Source organism: Solanum lycopersicum, chromosome 5, assembly GCF_036512215.1.
Source record: "Solanum lycopersicum chromosome 5, SLM_r2.1".
In the NCBI taxonomy this organism is placed as follows: Eukaryota; Viridiplantae; Streptophyta; class Magnoliopsida; order Solanales; family Solanaceae; genus Solanum; species Solanum lycopersicum.
Genome location: NC_090804.1, coordinates 40,218,065 through 40,243,857, shown reverse-complemented (window position 1 = coordinate 40,243,857; position 25,793 = coordinate 40,218,065). Strand labels below are relative to the sequence as shown.

General features: G+C 36.2%; 1 protein-coding gene across 22 annotated transcripts in view; it reads left to right on the top strand.

Annotated features, from left to right (window-relative positions):
• The window catches only part of LOC104647430 (uncharacterized), a 36,107-nt gene extending 12,125 nt beyond the window's left edge, over positions 1-23,982 (top strand). For 2 of the 22 annotated variants that reach the window (XM_069298036.1, XM_069298035.1), the window contains 3 exons: positions 1,691-3,192; positions 7,028-7,093; positions 21,524-23,982. In XM_069298036.1, coding sequence (XP_069154137.1) covers positions 1,691-2,464 — 774 coding nt within the window. In that variant the 3' untranslated portion in view covers positions 2,465-3,192; positions 7,028-7,093; positions 21,524-23,982. The other 20 variants (XR_011221324.1, XR_011221323.1, XR_003246929.2 and 17 more) reach the window with 18 other exon arrangements.
• Positions 23,983-25,793: the final 1,811 nt, after the last annotated feature.

Sequence of the window (25,793 nt, the reverse complement as noted above, 5' to 3'; positions counted from 1 at the left end):
GAGTCTTTAATGAATTTGTCTCTCTGAACTTTGTGACGGAAATAGTAGGATGGACCATCGCAGGCACGACGAGCCGTCAGAGGCTGCGTAACCTTGGCTGGGTCGGATTTCTATAAAAAGTTTTTAAGGGGTGTTTTAGAATATTCCTGCTTATGATTATAAAGTTAGTGGTTTAATGTTAATAATTCAATTACTTGGGGGTTAAAGGAGATAACCTTGAAATAAATAGTGGGTTACTTTTACCATCTTTTATATTTAATTAGATGATAATTAGGGTAAAAGAAAGGAGTTTGAATAAGGAAAAATAGAAAGAGCAAAGAAAAGAAGAGAGAAACAAGCGAGAGAAAGAGAAGAACGCAGAGGAAAGCAAATGTTTTGGGGGATAGCTTGCTTGATTACGATTCTTCAGTGGAGGTAGGTTGTGGTTTATCCTATTTCATAGTAAACTCTTAATAGCGAATGATATGCATTGAGTAGTATTGTAAAGTCTTCTATATGCTTAATTGTGTGCTTGCATGATGTGATTATGTAATTATAATGGATTGGAAAGATTAGGCTGTGAATCTCAACCTTAAAACCTCTCTATTAATGATGATGTCTTGGCATAAAGGAAGGTTGATGAACTGGAAATTAATGAGATTAGGGGATCGGGTGTCACGAACCGACACGTAGTATTAGGGGATCGGAGTGTCACGTTCCGACACCAGGATAGTAGGGGATCGGAGTGTCACGTTCCGACACCAGGATAGTAGGGGATCGGAGTGTCACGTTCCGACACCAGGTTAGTAAAGAGAATGAATCTTGAATTATGCTAATATACTCAGGTTTGAAGAACCTAATTCGTAAGTGAGTATGGTGTGGAGGCTTGAGTCCTCATATATGTGCTTTGGTTGTGGCCAATGGTTATGGTACTTGTTGTTGTCACCTGTTAAGTGTTATGGTTGATTTTATGTTATTATCTGATATATATTTCTTTCTATTTTGAGTTGGCCGATGATACCTACTCAGTACTTGTGCCTTGTACTGACCCCTACTTGTAATTTTCTTATTTGTTATTTGTGGAGTGCAACAAACGTACCTTCGACTTCAACTCAACCGCAACTCTAGCCAGACCTTAGCATAATCAGATTTCAGGGTGAGCTATGATTCCTAGCTCGGAGTGGATTCTCTCTCATTCATGTCTTGATGTCCTTGAAGTTCGGACATGGACCATCTGTTTTCTTATTTTAGCTTCCTAGACACTCTTAGATTTAGTAATTTGAGGATAGAATGTTCTTGTGGTGATGACTTCCAGATTTTGGGGATAGTAATTGATAAATTTTAGAAGTAATTAATTGATTTCGTTAATGAGTTTTAAGTCTTCCGCATTATATTCTGTTATTATGGTTGAAATGTTGGGGTTTAGATTGGTTGGTTCGCTCACATAGGAGAGTAAGTGTGGGTGCCACTCGCGGCTCGTTTTGTGTTGTGACAAACTTGGTATTAGAGCATTAGGTTCGTTCGTCTCATCACACAAGAATGAGTCTAGTAGAGTCTTGAGGAACTGTAGGGGGACGCCTTTACTTTTCTTTGAGAGGCTATAAGACTTTAGGAAAATTCCATTATTTCTTTCTTTCGTGCTATTACTTGGATCCAATTGGTATCTAGGTGATACAAATTGGTATCTGACCATCTTCACTCTATTTCGCAGATGGTTAGAACTAGAGCAACAACTGCACCAACACCAACATCGGCAAGACAAGATGCGTCTGAGCCAGCCGCTGGGGCTGTAGCTCGAAGAGGAGCAGTGGCAAGAGGCCGTGGTAGAGGTCGCGGGAGGACGTCTTCTAGAGGAAGAGGACAAGCACCTGGCCCAGCTAGTACTAGGGCGGTGACTCCTCCACCGACTGAGGAAGTATTAAGAGAGGGTGAGGAAGGGGAGAATGAACAAGTGAAGAATGAGGAATTACCACCCCAACCAACCCCAGAGATGATTAATCAGGTTCTTGCTTATCTTAGCGGGTTATCTGATCAGGGCCAGACACCTCCAGTGTTTTCTGCACCAGCACCTCAGGTTTCGGGAGTACAACATGCAGCTGTTGTGGCTCCCCGCATGGATGCCTCATTGGAAATAGGCATGTTTCCTCGATTGACTACAGGGCCTATAATGACGAGTGATCAGCACGAACTTTTCACTAAGTTCTTGAAATTGAAACCTCCAGTTTTCAAGGGTGCTGAATCTGAGGATGCCTATGATTTTCTGGTTGATTGTCATGAGCTGCTACATAAGATGGGCATAGTGGAACGATTCGGTGTTGAGTTCGTAACCTATCAGTTTCAGGGAAATGCCAAAATGTGGTGGCGATCGTATGTTGAGTGTCAACCAGCACAGGCACCAGCCATGACTTGGGCATCATTCTCTAGCTTATTTATGGAGAAGTATATACCCGGACTTTCAGGGATTGGAAGAGAGATGAGTTACTAAGCCTAGAGCAAGGCATGATGTCGATTACTGCTTATGAGGCTAAGTTTCGTGCATTATCCAGGTATGCCACCCAGCTTTGCTTCAGTCCACAAGAGCAGATTCGCGGTTTTTGAAGGGATTGAGGTCAGACTTGCAGATTCCAGCCTTACAGGTAGCTACTGTAGCAAAATCGTTTCAGGAGGTGGTAGACTTTGTGATAGAAGTGGAGGGAGTGAAGCCAGACGACTTCACCATGGCATCGACACCTAAGAAGTTTCGTAAGGGAGGAGATTTTAATGGTTCTTACTCTAGGGGGCAGAGTTCAGGAGGTTACCCAGCCCGACCTATTCAGTCTTCACTGCAGGCTGTAGCTGGGGGTCCACCGCAAACCGGTCAAAACTTCTCTGAGTTTGGGGGTTATCCCCAGACTCCGTCGTTCTCACAGAGTCCTATGATTGAACCCAGAGAGTGTTATGGATGTGGGGAGACTGGACATATTAGGAGGTATTGTCCAAAACAGAGTTACAGACCCCCAATAGTCAGAGGTAGAGGTGGTCATGGAAGAGGCCGCTATTCTGGAGGACGGGGTGGCCAAGGTAATGGAGGTCACCAAATGAACCGGGGTGGCAGGCAAATTGGAACTACTGCAGCGCAACATGGTAGGGGCAACGGGCAGACAGGTGATAGGGCCCATTGTTATGCTTTCCGTGGGAGGTCTAAAGCGGAGACATCTGATGTTGTTATCACAGGTAATCTTTTGGTTGGTGATTTCATGGCTTCTGTATTATTTGATCCTGGCTCCACATTTTCATATGTATCTTCCTCATTTGTTACTGGTCTTAATTTACATTGTGAATTACTTGACATGCCTATTCGTGTTTCTACTCCGTTGGGTGAGTCTGTGATAGTTGAAAATTTGTATAGGTCTTGTCTTGTAACTTTTGTGGGGAGCAATACTCATGTAGACTTGGTTATCTTAGAAATGGTTGATTTCGATGTAATTTTGGGTATGACTTGGCTTTCTCCAAATTTTGCAATCTTAGATTGTAATGCTAAAACTGTAACGTTGGCCAAGTCTAGGACAGATCCGTTAGTGTGGGAGGGTGACTACACTTCCACTCCAGTTCGTATCATCTCCTTTCTTCGTGCTAAGAGAATGGTTAGTAAAGGGTGTTTAGCTTTCTTTGCACACCTCAGGGATGATACTACCCAAGTACCTTCAATTGAGTCAGTTTCGATAGTCCGTGAGTTCCTGGATGTGTTTCCTGCAGACCATCCTGGTATGCCACCGGATAGAGATATTGATTTCTGTATTGATCTGGAGCCGGGTACTCGCCCCATTTCCATACCCCCTTATAGAATGGCTCCCGCCGAGTTAAGAGAGTTAAAGGCCCAACTTCAAGAGTTGTTAGGTAAAGGCTTCATTAGACCAAGTGCATCCCCTTGGGGTGCTCCTGTTTTGATTGTGAAGAAGAAGGATGGAAGTTTTAGGATGTTCATAGACTACAGGCAACTGAACAAGGTAACTATTAAGAACAAGTATCCTCTTCCTCGCATTGATGATTTGTTTGATCAGTTACAAGGTGCTTGTACCTTCTCAAAAATCGATTTGAGGTCTGGTTATCATCAATTGAAAATACGGGCAACGGATGTGCCCAAGACTACCTTTCGGACCCGGTATGGGCATTATGAGTTCTTAGTAATGTCTTTTGGGCTTACGAATGCCCCTGCTGCTTTCATGAGCTTGATGAACGGGATTTTTAAGCCATATATGGATCTCTTTGTCATTGTATTCATTGATGATATACTGGTATACTCAAAGAGAAGGAAAGAACATGAGGAGCACTTGAGAATTGTATTGGAAATGTTGAGGGAGAAAAAGCTTTATGCCAAATTCTCCAAGTGTGAGTTTTGGCTAGATTCAGCATCCTTCTTGGGGCATGTGGTTTCTAAGGATGGAGTGATGGTGGATCCTTCTAAGATCGAAGCAGTGAAGAGTTGGGTAAGACCTACTAATGTTACAGAGGTGAGGAGCTTTGTTGGTTTAGCTAGCTACTGCCGTCGATTTGTCAAGGGATTTTCCTCCGTGGCTTCCCAATTGACAAACTTCACTAAGCAGAGTGTTCCCTTTGTATGGTCGGACGAGTGTGAGGAAAGCTTTCAGAAACTCAAGACCTTATTGACTACTGCACCAATTCTTACCTTGCTAGTGGAAGGTAAGAATTTCATTGTTTATTGTGATGCATCCTATTCTGGTTTGGGTGCAGTGCTAATGCAAGAGAAGAATGTAATTGATTATTCTTCGAGGCAATTAAAGGTGCATGAACGTAATTATCCGACCCACCATTTGGAGTTGGCTGCGGTAGTGTTTGCATTAAAGCAATGGAGGCACTATCTATATAGGGTTAAGTGTGAAGTCTATACTGATCATCGTAGCCTACAGAATGTCTTTACTCAGAAAGATTTAAATCTGAGACAGAGGAGATGGATGGAACTACTGAAGGACTACAATATCACTATTTTGTACCACCCAGGAAAAGCTAACGTTGTGGCAGATGCGTTAAGTAGAAAAGCAGAGAGCATGGGAAGCCTAGCTCACTTACAGGTTTCCAGACGCCCATTGGCTAGAGAGGTTCAGACTCTGGCTAATGACTTTATGAGGCTAGAAGTAAATGTGAAGGGAGGATTTTTGGCCTGTGTGGAGGCAAGATCTTCCTTTCTTGACAAGATTAAGGGAAAGCAGTTTACTGATGAGAAGTTGAGCCGAATTCGAGATATGGTGTTGCGAGGAAAGGCTAAAAAGGCAATAATTGATGAGGAAGGAGTTGTGAGGATTAATGAAAGGGGTGATGCGGTTCGGTAAGCGAGGTAAGCTTAGTCCGAGGTACATTGGTCCATTTGAAGTTCTGAAGCGCGTGGGGGAGGTAGTTTATAAATTAGACTTTCCCCCAGGACTCTCAAGAGCGCACCCGGTATTTCATGTGTCTATGCTGAAAAGATACCATGGGGATGGAAACTACATCATTCATTGGGATTCACTTCTTCTTGATGAGAATTTGTCTTATGAGTAGGAGCCTGTTGCTATTTTAGATAGAGAAGTCCGCAAGTTGAGATCAAGGGAGATTGCATCCATCAAAGTTCAATGGAAGAATCGACCAGTTGAAGAGTCCACTTGGGAGAAGGAGGCAGATATGCAAGAAAGATACCCACACCTGTTTACAGATTCAGGTACTCCTTTTCGTCATTGTTTTTCTTCTTGTGATCGTTCGAGGATGAACGATGAGTAAATTGGTATCTATTGTAATGACATGTTTAGTCGTTTTGAGTAGTAGAGTTTATTTCTGGTAATAGCTGTCTGGGTCAACGGATCCCACGACGGACCATCATGGGTACGACGGACCGTCGAGGGGGTCTCGTTCCAAAACACTTAGACTCTGAAATTTGGGTACGGGGAAACAACTCTCTGAAATTCGCGACGGAAGAGTAGCACGGACCGTCGTAGGCACGACGGACCGTCACAGAGTCTTTAATGAATTCGACTCTCTGAACTTTGTGACAAAAACAGCAGGACGGACCATCGCAGGCACGACGGGCCGTCACAGGCTGCGTAAATTTGACCGGGTCGGATTTGTGTTAAAAGTTTTTAAGGGGTGTTTTGGACTAAAACTGCTTATGATTATAAAGTTAGTGGTTTAATGTTAATAATTCAATTACTTAGGGGTTAAAGGAGATAACCTTGAAATAAATAGTGGGTTACTTTTACCATCTTTTATACCTAATTAGATGATAATTAGGGTAAAAGAAAGGAGTTTGAATAAGGAAAAATAGAAAGAGCAAAGAAAAGAAGAGAGAAACGAGCGAGAGAAAGAGAAGAACACGGAGGAAAGCAAAGGTTTTGGGGGATAGCTTGCTTGATCACGATTCTTCGGTGGAGGTAGATTGTGGTTTATGCTATTTCATAGTAAACTCTTAATAGCGAATGATATGCATTGAGTAGTATTGTAAAGTCTTCTATATGCTTAATTGTGTGCTTGCATGATGTGATTATGTAATTATAATGGATTGGAAAGATGAGGCTGTGAATCTCAACCTTAAAACCTCTCTATTAATGATGATGTCTTGGCATAAAGGAAGGTTGATGAACTGGAAATTAATGAGATTAGGGGATCGGGTGTCACGAACCGACACGTAGTATTAGGGGATCAGAGTGCCAGGTTCCTACACCAGGATAGTAGGGGATCGGAGTGTCACGTTCCGACACCATGATAGTAGGGGATCAGAGTGTCACATTCCGACACCAGGTTAGTAAAGAGAATGAATCTTGAATTATGCTAATATACTCAGGTTTGAAGAACCTTATTCGTAAGTGAGTATGGTGTGGAGGCTTGAGTCCTCATATATGTGCTTTGGTTGTGGCCAATGGTTATGGTACTTGTTGTTGTCACCTGTTAAGTGTTATGGTTGATTTTATGTTATTATCTGATATATATTTCTTTCTATTTTGAGTTGGACGATGATACCTACTCAGTACTTGTGTACTGACCCCTACTTGTAATTTTCTTCTTTGTTATTTGTGGAGTGCAGCAAACGTACCTTCGACTTCAACTCAACCGCAACTCTAGCCAGACCTCAGCATAATCAGATTTCAGGGTGAGCTATTATTCCTAGCTCGGACTAGATTCTCTCTCATTCATGTCTTGATGTCCTTGAAGTTTGGACATGGACCATCTGTTTTCTTATTCTAGCTTCCTAGACACTCTTAGATTTAGTAATTTGAGGATAGAATGTTCTTGTGGTGATGACTTCCAGATTTTGGGGATAGTAATTGATAAATTTTAGAATTTATTAATTGATTTCGTTAATGAGTTTTAAGTCTTCCGCCTTATATTCTGTTATATGGTTGAAATGTTGGGGTTTAGATTGGTTGGTTCGCTCACATAGGAGGGTAAGTGTGGTGCCACTCGCGGCTCGTTTTGGGTCGTGACAGGTTCCTTATCGTTTTATCAATCCCCTCATAGTAAAATTCACAATTAGATCTCTTACTAATTACTAAATTTTCCCTACACCTTAATAACTTTGATCTTTTCCAAATCTGGACTAGGATAGAGATTCCAAGTTGTTATGAAAGAGTTTTACAGCACCAATTCTTTCTTCGTTGACTTTTCCATAATGACGGTATAAGGCCGTTACAATTTATACCAATTTACCCATCACTCGTCCCCGACTGATCAACTAGGAAAGACTTGCATAAAATAAAGTAGAGAGTATCTAATATTCGAATTACTGGAGATATATGTCTCGCATACCCTTCTTGCCGTATCTCATTACCCATAAGGTCTTCACATCTCCAACCTCAAACCAATAAATTGAATATCTAAACATCCTTTCTTACAATGCCTCAATGAAGTCATCTCAACATTCGAGTTATAAATATTGTTGTATGTAAACTTACCTAAACAATAAAACGAATCCCAACAACCACCAAAGTTGATCGTACACACGTCTGCCCCATGTTATCAGGGATCTTGACAATCATCAAGACTAATACTTTCTCACATAAGCATGATAACATTCTAAATCAACACTCTCTACTATTAGAAGTGAACCTAAACCAACCAAAACACATTCATAATACCAAAACAATCATAGTTGTTAACAACATCTCCATCCTACAACATGAATTTCCATAAGCTTGAGTCACAAAAGTTTCAATCTTTAGACATTAAACACTCCTTGAGAGATGTTTATTCACCAAATATTAGATCCCACAAAATTAGATACTCGCAAGACATAAATATACACCAAATTTGGTTAGGCACGATCTTATTGTTCAGTTGTATCCCGTCACAATCTACTACGAACTCTTATTACCATTATGCTCAGCTTACCCTGACTATCGCTACAAGTCAACATTTTCATCAACATAAAACCTCAAACTCAGGTATACTCATCAAATTCAAATGATTAACCCTATTTTTATACGCACTTTCATATGGCTTAAGATAAAAGCCACAGTCCTCTTATTACCAACCTTCTTCTTAACGAACAAGACAGAAGCACCGCACTTGAAAATACAAGGTTGGATGAACCCTCTATCAAGAATCTCTTGGACTTGAGACATAAGTCGTCTCAATTCTAATCACCTAAGAAATAGACTCAATAGAGTGGGATCGACCTCAACATTTCGAATATGATCTAATTACATAAAACAATCGTGTTCTACAAGTTTCCTAGCACGAAAGAATGATATGATCTTACCTAGATTAGGCTTGTACATCCCTTCCCACTCTAATCTTTCTCTGGGAATCTCTAGAGTTATCGACTTAGCATTAAAATTAAGTAGGATTATCTCAAGTCAATCATATCCAACATAACCAAATCAACCCAATTCTTAAACTCCATAAACACATAGGACAAACACAATATACAAGGATTGCTATGACGGACTCTTAAACTGGGGTAGAAACATGGATGAGGGCATCAAGTATATCACAAATCACATCAAATTCCAATACAATTGAACTAACACATATACGAATAAGTATACCTCATATCACATGACACACTAGTCATCTGGTCACAAACAAGCATAGTACATATGACCCCTCCATTAGATACCTCAGCCTCGGTCTTGCGTGAGAAAATATAATACTGAGCCCTGTCATCTTGATAAGAAACCTCGTCATATTCCCAAGTTCTATATAATTTTAGAACATTTCATAACTTATTTTTGATTGTTGAACACTGAATTAGATCACGGGGATTAGTTCTGGTACGATTTAAGGTCCACAATTGTGACTAGAAAATAGGGGAGACAAGGGTGAGATAGACCTGTTCCGCTCTGGCAGGACGAATCCCATTGTAGCGGCACCGCTCTAGCCGGAATAATCCTGCTTCAATGTCTCCAACGGGACTAGAACCCATGTAAGAATTTTTGTGTTATTTTTCACCCTTTCATTCCAAGGTTTTCATTTTTACCATTCAATCGAATTTCTAATTTTTCCATGCCACGTTATATGATATTCGGTTCATATTGTTGTAAACAACTTAGCATTACACCAGACACCTCCCCAGATACACCCAAACATCTAATGATTAATATCTATAACTTATCACAACAAATTTCACAAGATTCAGGGAATTACTCTTGCATTTCTTAAACGACCACGTTAATATATTTTACATATCAGAGTTCAGAGATACATTTATTTTGAACATAATCACCTCACTAAATTCAAGCAATTACAACTTCACATTCGCAGTTAATTTAGACAACCCGAAGCACATATTCAAAGTTTTTAAGATACAAGTCACAAATAAGTCCAAATTCTTAATTAGTTATTTCTCTCAATAAATGATTGTTACTGATGTCTATGCCTTATACGATCCCTAAGGCCAGATTCTTATTGAAACCTTCTCAATTCCAATTATCTTGCTTGTGTTCCATCTTGTTCAGTTCATTGAGATATCAATTGAAATTGGGAGATACCAATTGGACTTAATTCATAACACAAGTGACAATAGTAGCCAGCGAGCCCCATAAAACTGCTAATTTAAATCAAATGATTTGGCCAAACGCAATTCTTAACCTCCTCATTCTTTTAATGTTGGTAACCAAACTTTAAATATATCCTAGAGAAAACCTGTGCACCTCGCCATTGGTCATAGATGTCATCTATCTCAGGCAATAGCTACTTGTTCCAAATGGTAACCCTATTCAACTTTTAGTACTCTATACACATCCTCTCTTCCTAGTGATGTTGTTACCAATTCTATTGCTCTAGATCAAACCCTATACTGAAGGAGGAAAGATACCAATTTGTATCACTCATATACCAATTGGATCCAGGTCATAGCACGAAGGAGTAGCAAGAAGAGAGTTTTTTCTAAATTTTTATAGCCTCCCAAAGAAAAGTACGGATGTCATCGTACCATTCCACAAGACTCTATTAGACTCATTTTGGTACGATGAGATCAATGAACCTAGGATCTTCTAGCAACTTTGTCACGATCAATGAACCTAGGATCTTCTACCATTTTGGTGTGTGTGTGTGTGTGTGTGTGTGTGTGTGTGTGTGTGTGTGTGTGTGTGTGTGTGTGTGTGTGTGTGTGTGTGTGTGTCTAAACTATATAAAAGGTTAAGTTGTGATGTCTAAGAACACTACTTCTCAAAGGTTTCGTTGCTATTTGATTTCTTATATATTCATTATTGTAGTAAATATTTTACATAATGAATGAAGAACTCTTTCAGTATCTCCCCTTGGAGTGAAAGGTAGTAGGATGACGCTAGCAACGTCGAGTCTAAATGATAAATGTATGTCAAAATTGTGAATACAAAACTGAAATGTTATAAATAAAAGGGTGAATTTACTTGGTACATGTTTTTCATTTTCTCTCACTATGTTGCTTATTCCAACCTTATAATCCAAGAAGGAAGTCAGCTTGCAAGGTTTGCTTATATCATCCTTAGGCACTAAAATAAATGAAAAGGCAAATGAAAAAACGGAAAAGGGTCTAAAATACCCTTTAAGTATTGAAAATGGTATAAAATTACCCTCCATCCACCTATTGGCTCCAAAATACCCTTGCCACCCACCTATTGGGTCCAAAATACCCTAGTCATCCACCTTTTGGTTCCAAATTGACCACTTATTTAACGGTTTTATATTTAAACTATTTAAATATTTTTTAAAATACATGGCACTCAACTATTTGTTATAATTTAACTTATTAGTATAGTTTATAAATCACCCACCCATTACTTATTAAATTCCTCTTAATAAATCCGTCACGTTATTAATGCAAGCTACTACCAATTGAGTGTTTTTAAAAATTATAGAAGTAAATTATCATACATTCAAGTGGCTAAATGAAAATCACCGATAAACTTAAAAGTCTGACTATGTCCATCTTAATTATTCCTACGTCTCAATTATGTGATGTTACTTCATAGGTAACTTTTCTTCAAAATAATATATTAAAGGTTTTAAAATAAATCATAAATATTTATCAAATTATACTTAAAAAAAGTGCATGAATTAATTCGGAATGTATTACTTCTTTACCTTTAATCATAAACTTCTAATTCAATTTTGAAAGAAAGTGTCCTCCTAAATAAGCGGCTCAACCTAAATTTAATTGGGGCTTCGATTCGGACTCGAATAATTTTGAATGTCATTTTCAGGAATCTATAATTTCATCGTGTTTTAGTAGTGTTTGTGACGATTTTGATACTATAATTGGATTATTAATTGAGTGAGGTTTAGTTAGTAATGAGCGGGTAGTGGGTTGGTTTATAAATTAATTAATAAATTAAAATTATAATCAATAGTTGAACCCCAAGTATTTTTAAAAATATTTAAAGAGTTTAATTTTAAAACAATTAAAAAAAGTGGTCAATTTTGAACTAAAAAGTGGTCAATTTTGAACTCAAAAGTGGATGACAAGGGTATTTTGGAGCCAATAGGTGGATGAAAAGGGCATTGTGGAGCCAATAGATGGATGGAGGGTAATTTTGTACCATTTTCAATATTTCAAGGGTATTTTAGGCCCTTTTCCGGTGAAAAAAAGATAATGTATAACAAAAGACTTGCAATATTTACTAAAATGTAGGTGTTGATATTGTAGAGAAGCTAAATTGCCAGATAAAAAAGGAGAAGGCTGCAAATGGTAAAAACATACATATGTTAAAAGTGATAGATTCAAGAATTGAATCATCTAATATCACTACATTTTTTTCCTTTAAGGTAAGAGCAAGTAGCTGCGTAGTCGGGTCTCTATAGAACCATAATTGCACTGGTATTTCTTGGAAGATTATCTTGTTGCTAATTTTCTTTTTCTTTCTGTCATTATCATATTATAGCAATGGCAAGAAAAAAATTGAGATCTACAATGATTTTCAGAAGACTACATATAAATACAACATTTTATGTTCCTTCTCAAAACAAACATCATCATGGGGTGAGATGACCAGAACCTGAGATTTAGCAAAGTCAAGTATATAATATAAAATATTCTGGCTTTCCTCCTCTTGAGCAAACTATTATAGAAGATAACAGAAAACTTGCAAGAATCCATTTTCAAAGAACAATCTCGGTAGTTTAAAAAGTTATTAGCAAATTAGATGAGTGATAATATATGCCTCCATCAGAAGGTTGACAAATACATAGATTTGCACTAACATAATTCATATATGATGGTAAGTTTCAAAAGGAAGAGTTCAATAAAGTTGTCTCTAATTGACATTGACTATTGTTTCTATTTAAACTTGTGGCTTCTTTTGAACTATTTTTTTCGCTAGATTCATCAAATTAGTGTCAAGTAGTTGAATGTCTCTCTCCTTATGGTCAAGTGGTATTCTACCATAAAACATCATCTAGTTCCTTGCAGAAAAAAAAGTAAAGAAACTTGCAACTCCTACCCTTAACATAAATCAATTTATTCACACAAATTCATCAAATAAGAAATCAGTAAGTAGTTAATCAACAACTTACAAAAAAGTAATACTTTTTACTCCAATATTTCAACAATCGAGAAAAAATCCATTAACATCTTATTGCTTCCTCTGCTTCTTCTTCTAGAGATGCTCGTAGAAATAAAATTAAAAAATTACACCTCTAAGTAGAAGGATTTACCAAATGATGAATTGACCCTTGCAACTAAAACTTTACCATTCTACTAATAATCTATCACGATAAGAACACCATTTTGATTATCATAATTGATTATGCTGAGTCAAATTTAACATTCATATTCATAGATGCAAATACACTGAAAGGAAAGATATACTTACCTCTAAAAGAGCCTGAGGGAAATGAAATCTTAGAGGAGAGCAGCGTTGAAGTTAATTTTTGTGTCGACATTGAAAGAATAGATATAAAAAAGGGACTACATGTGTCTATTCTTATAGTTCGCGCGTTGAAAGGTGAAAGCTTAAAAGTAGGTGAGTGTCAGAAATTACAAAATTAAATTTTATTCCTTTCGCCACTGCGACGCCACTTTAATCAGTATCATCCAAGAATTAGTGTCACACCACTTCAATGATATCATCTAAGAACAACATGATATAACTTAACTCTATTGCACCTATGAATATTGAAGGATGTTTGCACAAATCACAATAAAATAATTTGCAAGCATATAGGATAATCAAAAATCCACAAGAAACAACTCAAGAACAGACAAATTAATTAAAACCCAAACTAGGAACTAACATATACCTTGCAGATAGAGAACTGAGTGAGTATAGTAAACAATGCAAGATTCCTAAAAAACCTCATCAACACAAAGAGCTCCTTCTCTAACAAACCAAGTGTTAGGATCGAATCCACACACACACACTTGATGAATGAAGAACACAGGAACTTTCGAGAGAGAGATGAGAGATCTAGATAGTAAAAGTGAGAAACCAATAGTTCGTGGTAACACCCCGTGGGTAAACTTCCACGGCGGTGAGGTATATATATTAATAATTCAGAGAATGAACAGTTACAGAAAATAAATGGGGAATAAATTGTACAGCCTAATATATGACAGTTTATCAAAAAGTAATCAGGCTCCACAACATAACAATTCTCCCACTTGGAGACTGATTCAATCATCTAAAAAATACATTCTCAAAAAAAATCTCTTCAACATCAACATCTTTACCGCACCGCAACATCTATAGCAACAACTACAGAAGACCAACGTAGATTTCGCATAACTCCAGTTTCCCAACATCAACACATTTCGTCAACATGTCTGTCGGGTTCTTTGCACCCTCTATCTTCTCCAAGCACATATCATCATCCTCCACTGCCCTGCGAGTGAAATGGTAACACCTTCTGATGTGCTTTGTCTTTGAATGATAGACTGGATTTTTCACCAACTGTATGGAAATCTGGCTATCTGAGTAAAGAATCTTCTCGCTCTACTTCTTTCCCAATTCCTCTTGATAATCTGGCAGCCATATCATCTCTTTCTTAGCTTCAGCTATTTCCACATACTCAACTTCAGTAGATGAAAGAGAAACACACTTCTGAAGCTTGGACATCCAATTCACTGTTGTTCCAGCTATGGTGTAAATGTACCCGGATGTACTCTTGCTCGAGTCCACATCCCCACCAATATCAGCATCCACAAAACCCTATAGAGTCACCTTGACTTTTCCAAAACAAATTGAAGTACTGGATGTACCTCTCAAATATCTGAGAAGCCACTTCACAGCTTCCCAATGCTCTTTCCCCGGGTTCGCCATGTACCTGCTAACAACTCCCACTGCATATGCTATATCTGGTCTAGTACAGACCATAGCATACATCAAACTACTAACTGCTGAATCATATGGAACAAGTGTCATATGCTCAGGCTCCTCGGCTGTCTTAGGTGACTACTCCTTTGACAATTTAAAGTGATTTGCCAATGGAGTAGTCCTGGGCTTAGCATCATTAACCCTTAATCTGCTCAACACCTTCTGAATGTACAACTCTTGAGATAGATTTAAATTGCCAGCAGATCTATCTCGAGAAATCCTCATCCCCAAAATCTGCTTCGCTGGACCCAAATCTTTCATATCAAACGTTGCAGACAACCTTGTCTTCAGATTGTTAAACTCCCTCATACTAGATCTTGCAATCAACATATCATCCACATTCAAGAGTAGAACGACATATGAATCAGTGTGTTTCTTGAAGTAACAACACAGATCCTTTTCAACTTTGCAGAATCCACTCTTAGTCATGAAGAAGTCAAACTTCTTGTACCACTACCTTGGTGCTTGCTTTAGTACATACAAGCTCCTGGTAAGCTTTCACACCATGTGTTCCTTGCCAGGAACCACAAATCCTTCCGATTGCTGCATATAGATCTCTTTTTCCAGATCTCCATGTAAAAACGTTATTTTTACATCCATTTGCTCTAGATGCAGATTCTCTGATGGAAACAATATTCAACAGAATTCGAATAGAGGTTAACTTCACAACAGGAGAAAATATTTCAGCATAATCAATACCTTTCCTTTGTGAATATCCTTTAACCACTAAATGAGCCTTGATTCTGAACACCCACTTGTTAAGCAAAGATCTCTCCCCTACAGGTAACTCAGTCAACACCCATGTGTCGTTCTTCTCAAGTGACCTCATCTCATCATCTATGGCTTGCTCCCACTTGATCGAATCCTCCACCTGTAGGGCCTCATCAAAAGACTCTAGTTCGCCCTCATCAGTCAGCAATAGATAGTGTAGTAAAGGTGAATACCTATCTGGTACCCCGATAATTCTGGATGATCTCCTTAACACCTGCTCATGTGTAACTTGCTCCACTTCAGATTCTTCAGTAGGAGTTGGTTGAGTATCTGCTTCAACATCTCTGGGGTTACTCTTCTCCAACTCAACCTCAACTCCCACTTGCTTTGTAATCTCTAGAACCTTCTGCTCTCTGTCCTTGTACAGGACAGACTCATCAAATGTCACGTCATAATGTCTCAGGATCTTTTTGTTCTTGTCATCCCAAAACCTGTAACCAAACAAATCAGAACCATATCTTATAAAGCAACACTTCAAAGCCTTGGCATCAAGCTTGTCTCTTTTTTTCTGGATCAACATGAACATAAGAAGTGCAACCAATAGTCCTAAAGTGTGAGAACTTGAGTTCTTTTTCTGTCCACACCTCCTCTGGAATCTTGAACCCTAAAGGAACTGATGGTCCCCTGTTGATAAAGTATGCAGCTGCGCTCACAACATCCGCCCAAAATGTTATGGGTAGACCAAAATGTATCCTTATACTCCTTGCACTCTCATTCAATGTTCTGTTCATCCTCTCAGCAATTCCATTATGCCTTGCCTTACCAGAAACTGTTCTCATCAATCTGATTCCCTCAACTGCACAGAATTCCTTGAACTGTGATTTGTCATACTTTCCTCAATTATACGACCTTAGGCATTTGATTTTCAAACTGGTCTGATTCTCAACTTCAGCTTTCCACTTCTTGAAAGTTGCAAACACATCTGACTTATGCTTCAAGAAGTAACTCATACCTTCCTATTGGAATCATCAATGAAGGTAACATAGAATCTGGATCCTCCAAGTGATGATACTGGAGATGGTCCCCAAACATCTGTATAGACCATTTCCAACCGCACTTTCTTTGGCTCTCTACGAGTCTTTATGAAGCTTATTCCTTTCTTTTTGCCCATAACACAGCTCTCACAAAGACCCATATCGACAGACTTCAGACCCTCTAATGCTCCTTTTGCAACCAGCATCTTCATTCTTTTAGCACTCATGTGTCCTTGTCTGTTGTGCCACAGACATGAACCGGAAGCACCTTCAACAACAACGGCCATGTTGATACACCCTGCATTGGTGTACAAGGTTCCGGATTTGGTGCCACGAGCTACTACCATAGCACCTTTCACCGTCTTCCACAAACCTTTCCCAAACTTTGCTGCATATCCCGTGCTATCCAAATGACCAACAGAGATCAGATTTTTCTTGAGCCTAGGAATATATCTGACATCCTCCAATGTCTATTGGTTTCCTGAGGGGGTCTTTTATGCAAACATCTCCCTTTCCTTCAATCTCTAATGCTCTTTTGTCAGCAAGATACATCTTTCCAAAATTTCTAGATTTGAAATTTTGGAAAACTCCTTGCTTGGAGATGAATGAAAAGATGCACTAGAATCCAAAATCCATGATTAGACCGGGCTGTCCATACTAAAGATTAGAGCATCCCCAATGTCCTCTGCTAAATTTACAGAATCATTGTCATCTCCAGATTTCTGATTCTGTTTCTTCTTTGGCTTTGTAAAGCTCATCCGAAAGTTCCCTTTTTCTCCACAGTTCCAATAAGTCACATTTGATCTGTTTGGAGATTTTCCTTGATTCTTTTATTTTGATCGGCCATGTTGATTTTGGCCTTTCGTCTTACTTCTCCCTCTTCGGTCAACGCTGAGAGAACTGCCCGATTAATCTCCCACTTCTCATTTGCAAATACTTTCGCTAAGAACAACATCACAGATTTCATCAAACTGTAGTTTATCTGATCCACGTGAACTGTTAATCGCAGCAACAAAAGTATCCCAAGACTCGGGCAGAGATAACATCAAAATAAATGCCTTAATTTCATCTTCGAAATCAATATCCACAGAACTGAGTTGACTCACAATCATATTGAACTCATTTATATGATCAGCAACAGATCCATTCTCAAACATCTGTAAATTGAACAATCTACACATTAAATATACCTTGTTATCGCCTATGGTTTTTCATACATGTTTTACAGTGCCTTCAATAGATCGGATGTAGTCTTCTCCTTCACGATGTTGAATGCCACATTTCTTGACAAACTCAACCGAATCAACCCTAGAGCTTGGCGATCCTTGAGCTTCCACTGCTCCTCCGTCTTCACCCCGGTCAACGGTTCGTGAAGATCTTTCTGGTACAGATAATCTTCGATCTGCATCTTCAAGAAATTGAAATCAGATCCATCAAACTTCTCGATTCCAAGCTTCGAACTATCCATCTTCAGTGATCGTGTTGAATCTCCTTAGCTCTGATACCAGTTTTTAGGATTGAATCTACACACACACACACACTTGATGAATGAAGAACACATGAACTTTCGAGAGAGAGATTAGAGATCTAGAGAGAGAAAGAGAGAAACCAATAGTTTATGGTAGCACCCCGTGGGTAAACTTCCACGGCGATGAGGTATATATATATTAATAATTTCAGAGTATGAACAGTTACATAGAAAAAATGAAGAATAAATAGTACATCCTAATATATGACAGTACATCAAATATTAATCAGGTTCCACAACCTAACACCAAGCACAACATTAAAAGTTCAAGCAAGGAAGTGCATTGTGGTGCTTAGAAGATAAAAAAATCAAGTTCATTGGTTTGTTCCTTCTTGCATAGCTTACAATATTGATATATGATATCATTCACTTACCACCAAAGGTTGCAGGAGTTCAACTGATCTTTGTACATATTACAATCAAATCAGACCATGAGTCTGAAATGTTGGGTTGATTTTACTGTACTTTGGTGGACACAGTTGATTACTTTAATGTTATAAAGTAATAGTTTTGTAATGTAAGTTCTTGAAATTGAAACTATGATCGGCAACGCCTGCAAAATCTTGATGAACTTCTCCATCTAATGAATATTTTCTCGTACATCAGTTGATGATAAGACTATCCTGCTACAACCCAAAAATAGAGAACGGCAACAGGAAACTTCAAATGAGGCATATTATTAAACAACTTGGAGGCACAATCCACATCAAATTTAAGTCATCTTAGATGTTTTAGATTTTTGCAAGACGCCTAACTTAGAATAAATTAATTGTTATTGGATAACATTAGTCAAAGAAACACAATCCATGTGCAAATCAGGTAGCTAGTTAGTTAAACATGCATGTAAAAATTAAATTTAGCTAGAAATTGTATCAAAAAGAATAAGAAACTAAGATACACATACCAAAATTCTGATTCCCATATTCGTCAATGTTAGGTTGGAAGTGAAAGAAATGAATAGAACAATAACTTGGGAACTGGAAAAACAAAATTCAGAGCAAACCTTTGAATTTAAAAATAAATTTAATTAAAAACATAATAAATGAGTACAGAGACTTGAAACTTATATAGAAGAGAATAGGAGAAAGAGAACTCATATACCTTTCAAACCTAAAGCTTGAAAGCGATGAGATCAAGTTTGTTCTTTGAAGGGGTTATGGCGGGAATTGAGATGTATGTATATTTTATTTATTGAGGGAGGGTACATACAGATCATACAGGTGGTGTGAGGGAAAAGTTTGTGTACTTACACATGTTAAATGGAGCACAACTTGATTGTACACTTTATGTTGCTTATTGTACAATTATTTGTTGTTGTGTTGGTCCAGAGTTACTGTACAAATTAGATAGCTTTTGGTACAACTTGTTAAAGGTGTGTTGGTACATCAAACTCTCATATTGTACAACTATATATATAATATATATGTATATATTTGTTGCTGTGTTGGTCCATAGTTACTGTACAAATTAGATAGCTTTAGGTACAACTTGTTACAGTTGTGTTGGTACATCAAACTCTCATTTCTAAATATGATGATGATGATGAGGGATATAATAATAATAATAATAATAATAATAATAATAATAATAATAATAATAATAATAATAATAATAATAATAATAATAATAATAACAACAACAACTAGTTTCGTGCATCGAATGTGCATATCATGTGCATTACACTACATCTTTTGTCAATTAATAATTTTATATTTTTGACAATCAATATATCATGAAACGTCAAATACCAAGATGCATGTACCACATGATCACAAATTGATCTTCTCATCATAATATCCATAAACACTTATTTGGTCCTCTCATGGAACCCACACTAAATTAGTTAGTTTATCAAATGGTTACCTAAACCAACTATTGTTAGTGTATCGGCGTGGTATCCAAGCCAAGTAAAGTTAGTATCATATCATTATATTGTATGTATATAATTAGATATTTAACCATTATTGACTCTTTAAACTTTCTTTTACCTCTGGAAGCTCGCAACTAAGGGTCAATAATTAGTAAAATAGGTGCAATGAGCGTGTCTTTACAATACACATTCTTTAACTATCCCAAACTTTGCAATAAACATCCTTCTGTTGGGGCCTAACACATACATAACCTCTCAAACTTGTCCTCATTTTTCATTTTGACACTCCATTTTGGCCTTCTTCTATTTTAAACTCTTAGACTCCATTTTTTATGTACCACTTAAACACGAAATTCTAATTTTTATAGAGAAAATGCACAAGTACCCCCTCAATCTATGCCTGAAATCCCAGAGACACACTTATACTATACTAAGGTCCTATTATCCCCCCCCCCCCATTGAACTTATTTTATAAGTAATTTTCTACCCCTTTTTAGCCTACGTGGCATTAGTTTGAAAAAAAAGTCAACCATCGTTGGGCCCACAAGATAGTGTCACGTAGGTCGAAAAGGGGTAAAAAATTATTAATAAAATAAGTTCAGGGGGGCAATAGGACCTTAGTATAGTATAAGTGTGTCTCTGAAATTTCGGGCATAGGTTGAGGGGGTACTTGGACATTATCCCATTTTTATAATATATTTATTTTTATTTCTGTTCTTTAATTGAAGTTTCTTATTTTAAAAATTGATGTGCGTCCATTAATTGTTGTAAAATATTATATATTTTTTGAGTTTTTCTCTATATTTTTGCATGAAAACAAATTATAGTATTTTGATTTTATTTCTTAAACATTCAATTAAATTAAATAATACAATATATTTTATATTTTTTATATCATCCCTGTAGCTTAACTTAATACAAATACTCGCTTTGTAATTTTTAACTTATCAAAATATGAATTAAAAACTCATCTTCAATATGAGTTAAAGAAAAGAATCTCTTGTTCATGGCCAGTAACACTAGTAAAATGTACTAAAATTTGATAGACTTTGTTGGATTGTCAATGATTTTTTAAGAAAGAAAATCAACACCATTTCAGAAAAAAATGTTTTGTTAAAAAAATTAATATTTGTTTGTTAATTTTTAATATTTTTTATGTAAATTAACACATACGCGTCAATTTTTAAAATAAGAAACTAAAGTTGAAGAACATAAATAAATTAATAAAAATTATTTAAAAAAAGTATTTTGTGGTTAACTGGTACATAAAATGGAATATAAGGGTTAAAATGGATAAAAAGCTAAAATGGAGTGCCAAAATAAAAATAAGGACACGTTTGAGATATTGTATGTGTCTGCTCCCCAAGAAGGATGTTTATTGCAAAGTTTAGGATAGTTAAAAAAATATTTTTTTTCATAACTATATCATAAAATGTCTTCTAAGTTTGGATTAAACTTGAGAGATGATATTAGCCCAAAACTTCAGGTAAAATGAATGAAGAGTATAACTAATTTGATAAATACGTTTAAATATTATTCTATACCCAAAATATTGCTTATTGCATAGGTTGCTACTACCATGTATATACAAATACAAAGATTTTATGCGTATGCATCAATGGTTTATTATTTTAAATTCTTATAGGAACTTTTGTACTATACTAGAAGCATGAGCAATGGCAAAGGTATCAAACCTGCCTGTTTTTTGTCATTAAAGTTTAAGCTAAGGGTAACTTTGAGTTTTCACTTCGCTGTACACAATACATGGCTCTCATCCTGCACTTGAAAAAACAAGTGGGTATCTTCTCATCCTTCATTTTCTATCTGTGTGTTATACTCCATCATTTTGTGCTTTTGGGGTCTTGATGGTTTGAGTTGGAGTTTTGGGTGATTGTTTATGATTTGTGTGATTTGAGTTTCAAGTTATTTCGTTTGTTGATGTGAATTCTGGCTGGAAAAATTGTGATTTTTTTAATTTTATTTGTTCTGTTCTGGTTGAATCTTGAAACTACCGATTCCTTGATTCTTACTGTGTTTTAAGAAAAAAGTAATATCGATGTTCCCTGAATATTGTTTATTTTCCATGTACTATCCAAGACAAACTAACTCATTGATTTCTCTTTTAACATGTATTTGCAAATGGGTTGTTTGGATCTCTGTGTGATTTAAGAACATGAAATAATGGGATTATTTTTCTGATTCACTATTATTGTTCTTCTCTCAATTGATTTGGGAAAAAAAGCATGTTATATTTGAAAATTTGTTAATCGACTCTACTTTTGCCCTCTACCTGTTTGTGAAAATTCCGAAGAAACATCCTCTTTCATTTCAATTTCTGTCACTTTATTTTGCAGTATGAATGTATACAAATATTTCGACACTAAATTAGTCATTTATTATGCTACGTTCTAGACAAATAGCATTGACGCAACATGGAATTTCGTGTGTTGAACCGAATTGCAAAACTACTTCACTCGCATTCTGGAAGATAACTTAAAGGTGTCATCTTATTCATTGTTTCAGCTCTCCTAAATGCCCGTCTTTTGAGTTGGTTTCTTTTCGAGTAGCACTAACCTTTGGATATACATAATGCCTCTTGATCCTTTTAATCGGGGTACCTGCATACTGTTTGAATAAACAAGACATTTACAGTACAATGGATTTAGTTATCTGACGGGGAGAGCATTGTAACTCTCAAGAAAAGGTTTTTCTTTTTCTGTATGATTGTGATTGGTCAAAGAGAAAGGTATGTACTATGTACTACTTGCCTCTCGAAATGCATTTGATATTTGCATCAAATCATATATTTTGTTATAGCTTAAGTAGTAAATAAAATGAAAGATTACAATAGTTAACTAAGGACCAAATATTCTCTTAAATGTGTTTAAGATTTAGGGCAGAGAGTTTAAACCGGCATGAATTTTTTTGATGAAGAAAAAGAAGATGCTAACGCAAGAATTTGAACCCTTGACATGAAGGTTAATTTTCTGTTTGAACCGGCATGAATTTATTGAACAACTTCTCAAGACAATCTGCAAAAGCATCAGGCGCCAATTGTTTTTACCAACAGTAGAGAAAGTTTGTCTCTTCGAAGGTGTCACAAGGGAAATTCTATTTACTTCTGTTAAGACGATTTTCATCAAAGGATGTCAATGGTTGTAGTAAGGGAAAAAAATTGAAGGCCAATAGGGCTTAATTACATTGACTTCTATATACAATCTAATTTTTTGCCTGCTCCTATGCAACTGTGGTCTAATTGCTGAATAGGTTGCAGATATGAAGGCTGAGTGCAGACCTCCAAAAGAGGATATAATAATGCATAATGAATCACCAGACAACTTATGCATAATAGTATCGAGGGAGATGAAAATGATTGAGTCTAAAATGAAGAATGAACAAACTCTTTAGACTTCTAAATCTAGAGATATGATTGGAGAAGTAAGAGCATTTTGTTGTAGGAAACATGTATCGTACAAATAGATTTTCATAGCTCTTGAAGATCAGAATGAGTAATTTGATTGCAGCAATAAATATTAGACAAGTGATAAAGAACTTCCTTCAGGTTAGTGCAAAACGCCCCGTAAAGATATTTTCACTCGTCAATTTAGAGCTGAATCTATATAGTATGCCAATGTTTTGGAAATTGCTGCATCATAAGATCGAAGCTCAAGGGCTTAAAGCTTGGAGATCAACTTAATGGAGATTGGGAGGATTACGGTGTCCGAACATGTATATTTTTAAAGTGTTGGTGGCAACGGAGAGAAGAAAGAGATGACGTGATAAGGGAGGGAGATAGAAAAAGAACTTCTGAAGTGCAAGATTGTTTCTTAAAGTTTTCTCCTTTTCCCTAACACAGGTATTATCCTTCTTATATTGGAGTAGCTCATTTAAAGATGCTACTGTTCTAGAAATTCCATTCATTTACAGCATAAATGTGTGCTGCTAAATTCATGTTGTATGAATATATTTGTGATTGTAATTTGGAGTATGAGCGAGAGCTCGACATGCAAAACGCAGACAAGTTCTATTTTTAAAAAAATGTGAGAATCTAAAAATTATTTTTTGGTTCCATATAATATAGCAATTATACGGTAGTTAGTATTATCCAAGCTTGAATTAGTTTTATGATTGTGAGATTGTGGTAATTAAATATCACACAAATCAAATGATTTATTTCAATGGGCACGGGCAAGTCTCATCTAGTTTTTTTAATGTGAGTGAGTCTCATGTTTATTTGTCTCTTCTTTTAAGTTTAGCTTTAAAAAACTTTTTTTAGAATAAGTATTTATATTTTTGTACAAAAATGGTATTTATATTTTTGTGAAAAAAAATATTAGTGCAGTCACAGTAAATAGGTTGAGGTTAAAAATGGTTGTTTTTTTGTTGGAATTTTCATAATTTAAATTTATAGTTAACCACTTTTAATACCACCTAGGTGAATAAATAAAGTTCATACAATCATGAATATTATAAAATAAAAATTTGTCATACTGAATCTACAATAACAATAAATATTAGCTAGTTAAATCATATGAAGTAAGGTGCGGGAAGGGTAAAATATATACAAACCTTACGTCCTTAACATCATGTATACAAAATCTAATTCATAAAAATGTCAAGGAAAATACTTAGATGCTTCCGTTCTCATTGAACATGATAATAACTTGAAATTTCATTGCTCATCAATTTAAGCTTTATTTGAAGATAAAAAGTCATTTCTAGGAAGCTTAAGGAAACAATTAAACTTTGCAAAAATAAAAATGCTAAATAGGGTGAGCTACATCTTACGAGTTGTCGTGGGTTCTTATTTGCTTGTCCATCATTTAGACAAAGAAATTATTATTAGATTTTATATTTAGCTTTCGGGGGTTGCATCTCTATCTGAATTTATATTAGAGTTTAATATGGTGACTTTCATGTCTTAGAGGTCATTTTTCGCACTGATTGTTTAGACTGTTGAATAGAGTTGATGGGGACTCAATCCTCTTATTTCTAAACTATTTTTCCTTTGTTTATGATAAACTTTAGTTATTTTGATATTGTTAGGTTGTTTCAATTTAGTCCTTTAGTCCTCCCATCGAGTTAATTTAGTGTGGACAACACTCAAGATAGTATGAATTGGGACAATATCTTAACCCACTTTTCTCCACGATCCCCTTCATGTGCCTATAAGAAGGTAATCTTTATTTCTAATATTTAATTTATGAATTTCTTTACTTCTTAATCAATTTTTTTTTAGCTGATGTTTCTTCTACCAAAAAAATTTAACAAAGTTCAAAATTGCATCACATGCCTGAGAAAAAACAATTAAGCCGTCTTGGTTTGCTAATGACGGAATTATATAAGAAATCTAAATACATCTTGTAAAATTAATATTTTCAATAAAATAATTACTCACATAGTGAATAAAGTATCTCGTAGATAGAAGTAAAGCCAAAATTTACGATTAACAACTTCAAATTTATTTTTAAGTTATTTGGTTTTAATTTAAAGTGTAGCTTTTATAGATCGTAAAAAAATCAATGGTATAATTAATTATCCTATAATTTTTTTCATAAATGAATAAATTTAAAATTGTTTTTTTCCAATGATTAACATATTATGCAAAATTAATATTTTCTGCATACATATAAATTTTTTATTAATAATATTCTACCCTTTTTGACTTACATGGCACTATCTTGTGGGCCCAACACTGGTTGACTTTTTCTTTCAAACTAGTGTCACCTAGGCCTAAAAGGGGTAGAAAATTACTTATAAAATAAGTTCAGGGGGGTAATAGGACCTTAGTATAGTATAAGTGTATCTCTGGAATTTCGGGCATAGGTTGAGGGGGTACTTGTGCATTTTCCCAATTTTGACATATAATCTTGAAATAATAAATATTTACTCATTCTATCTCAACTTATGTGGCG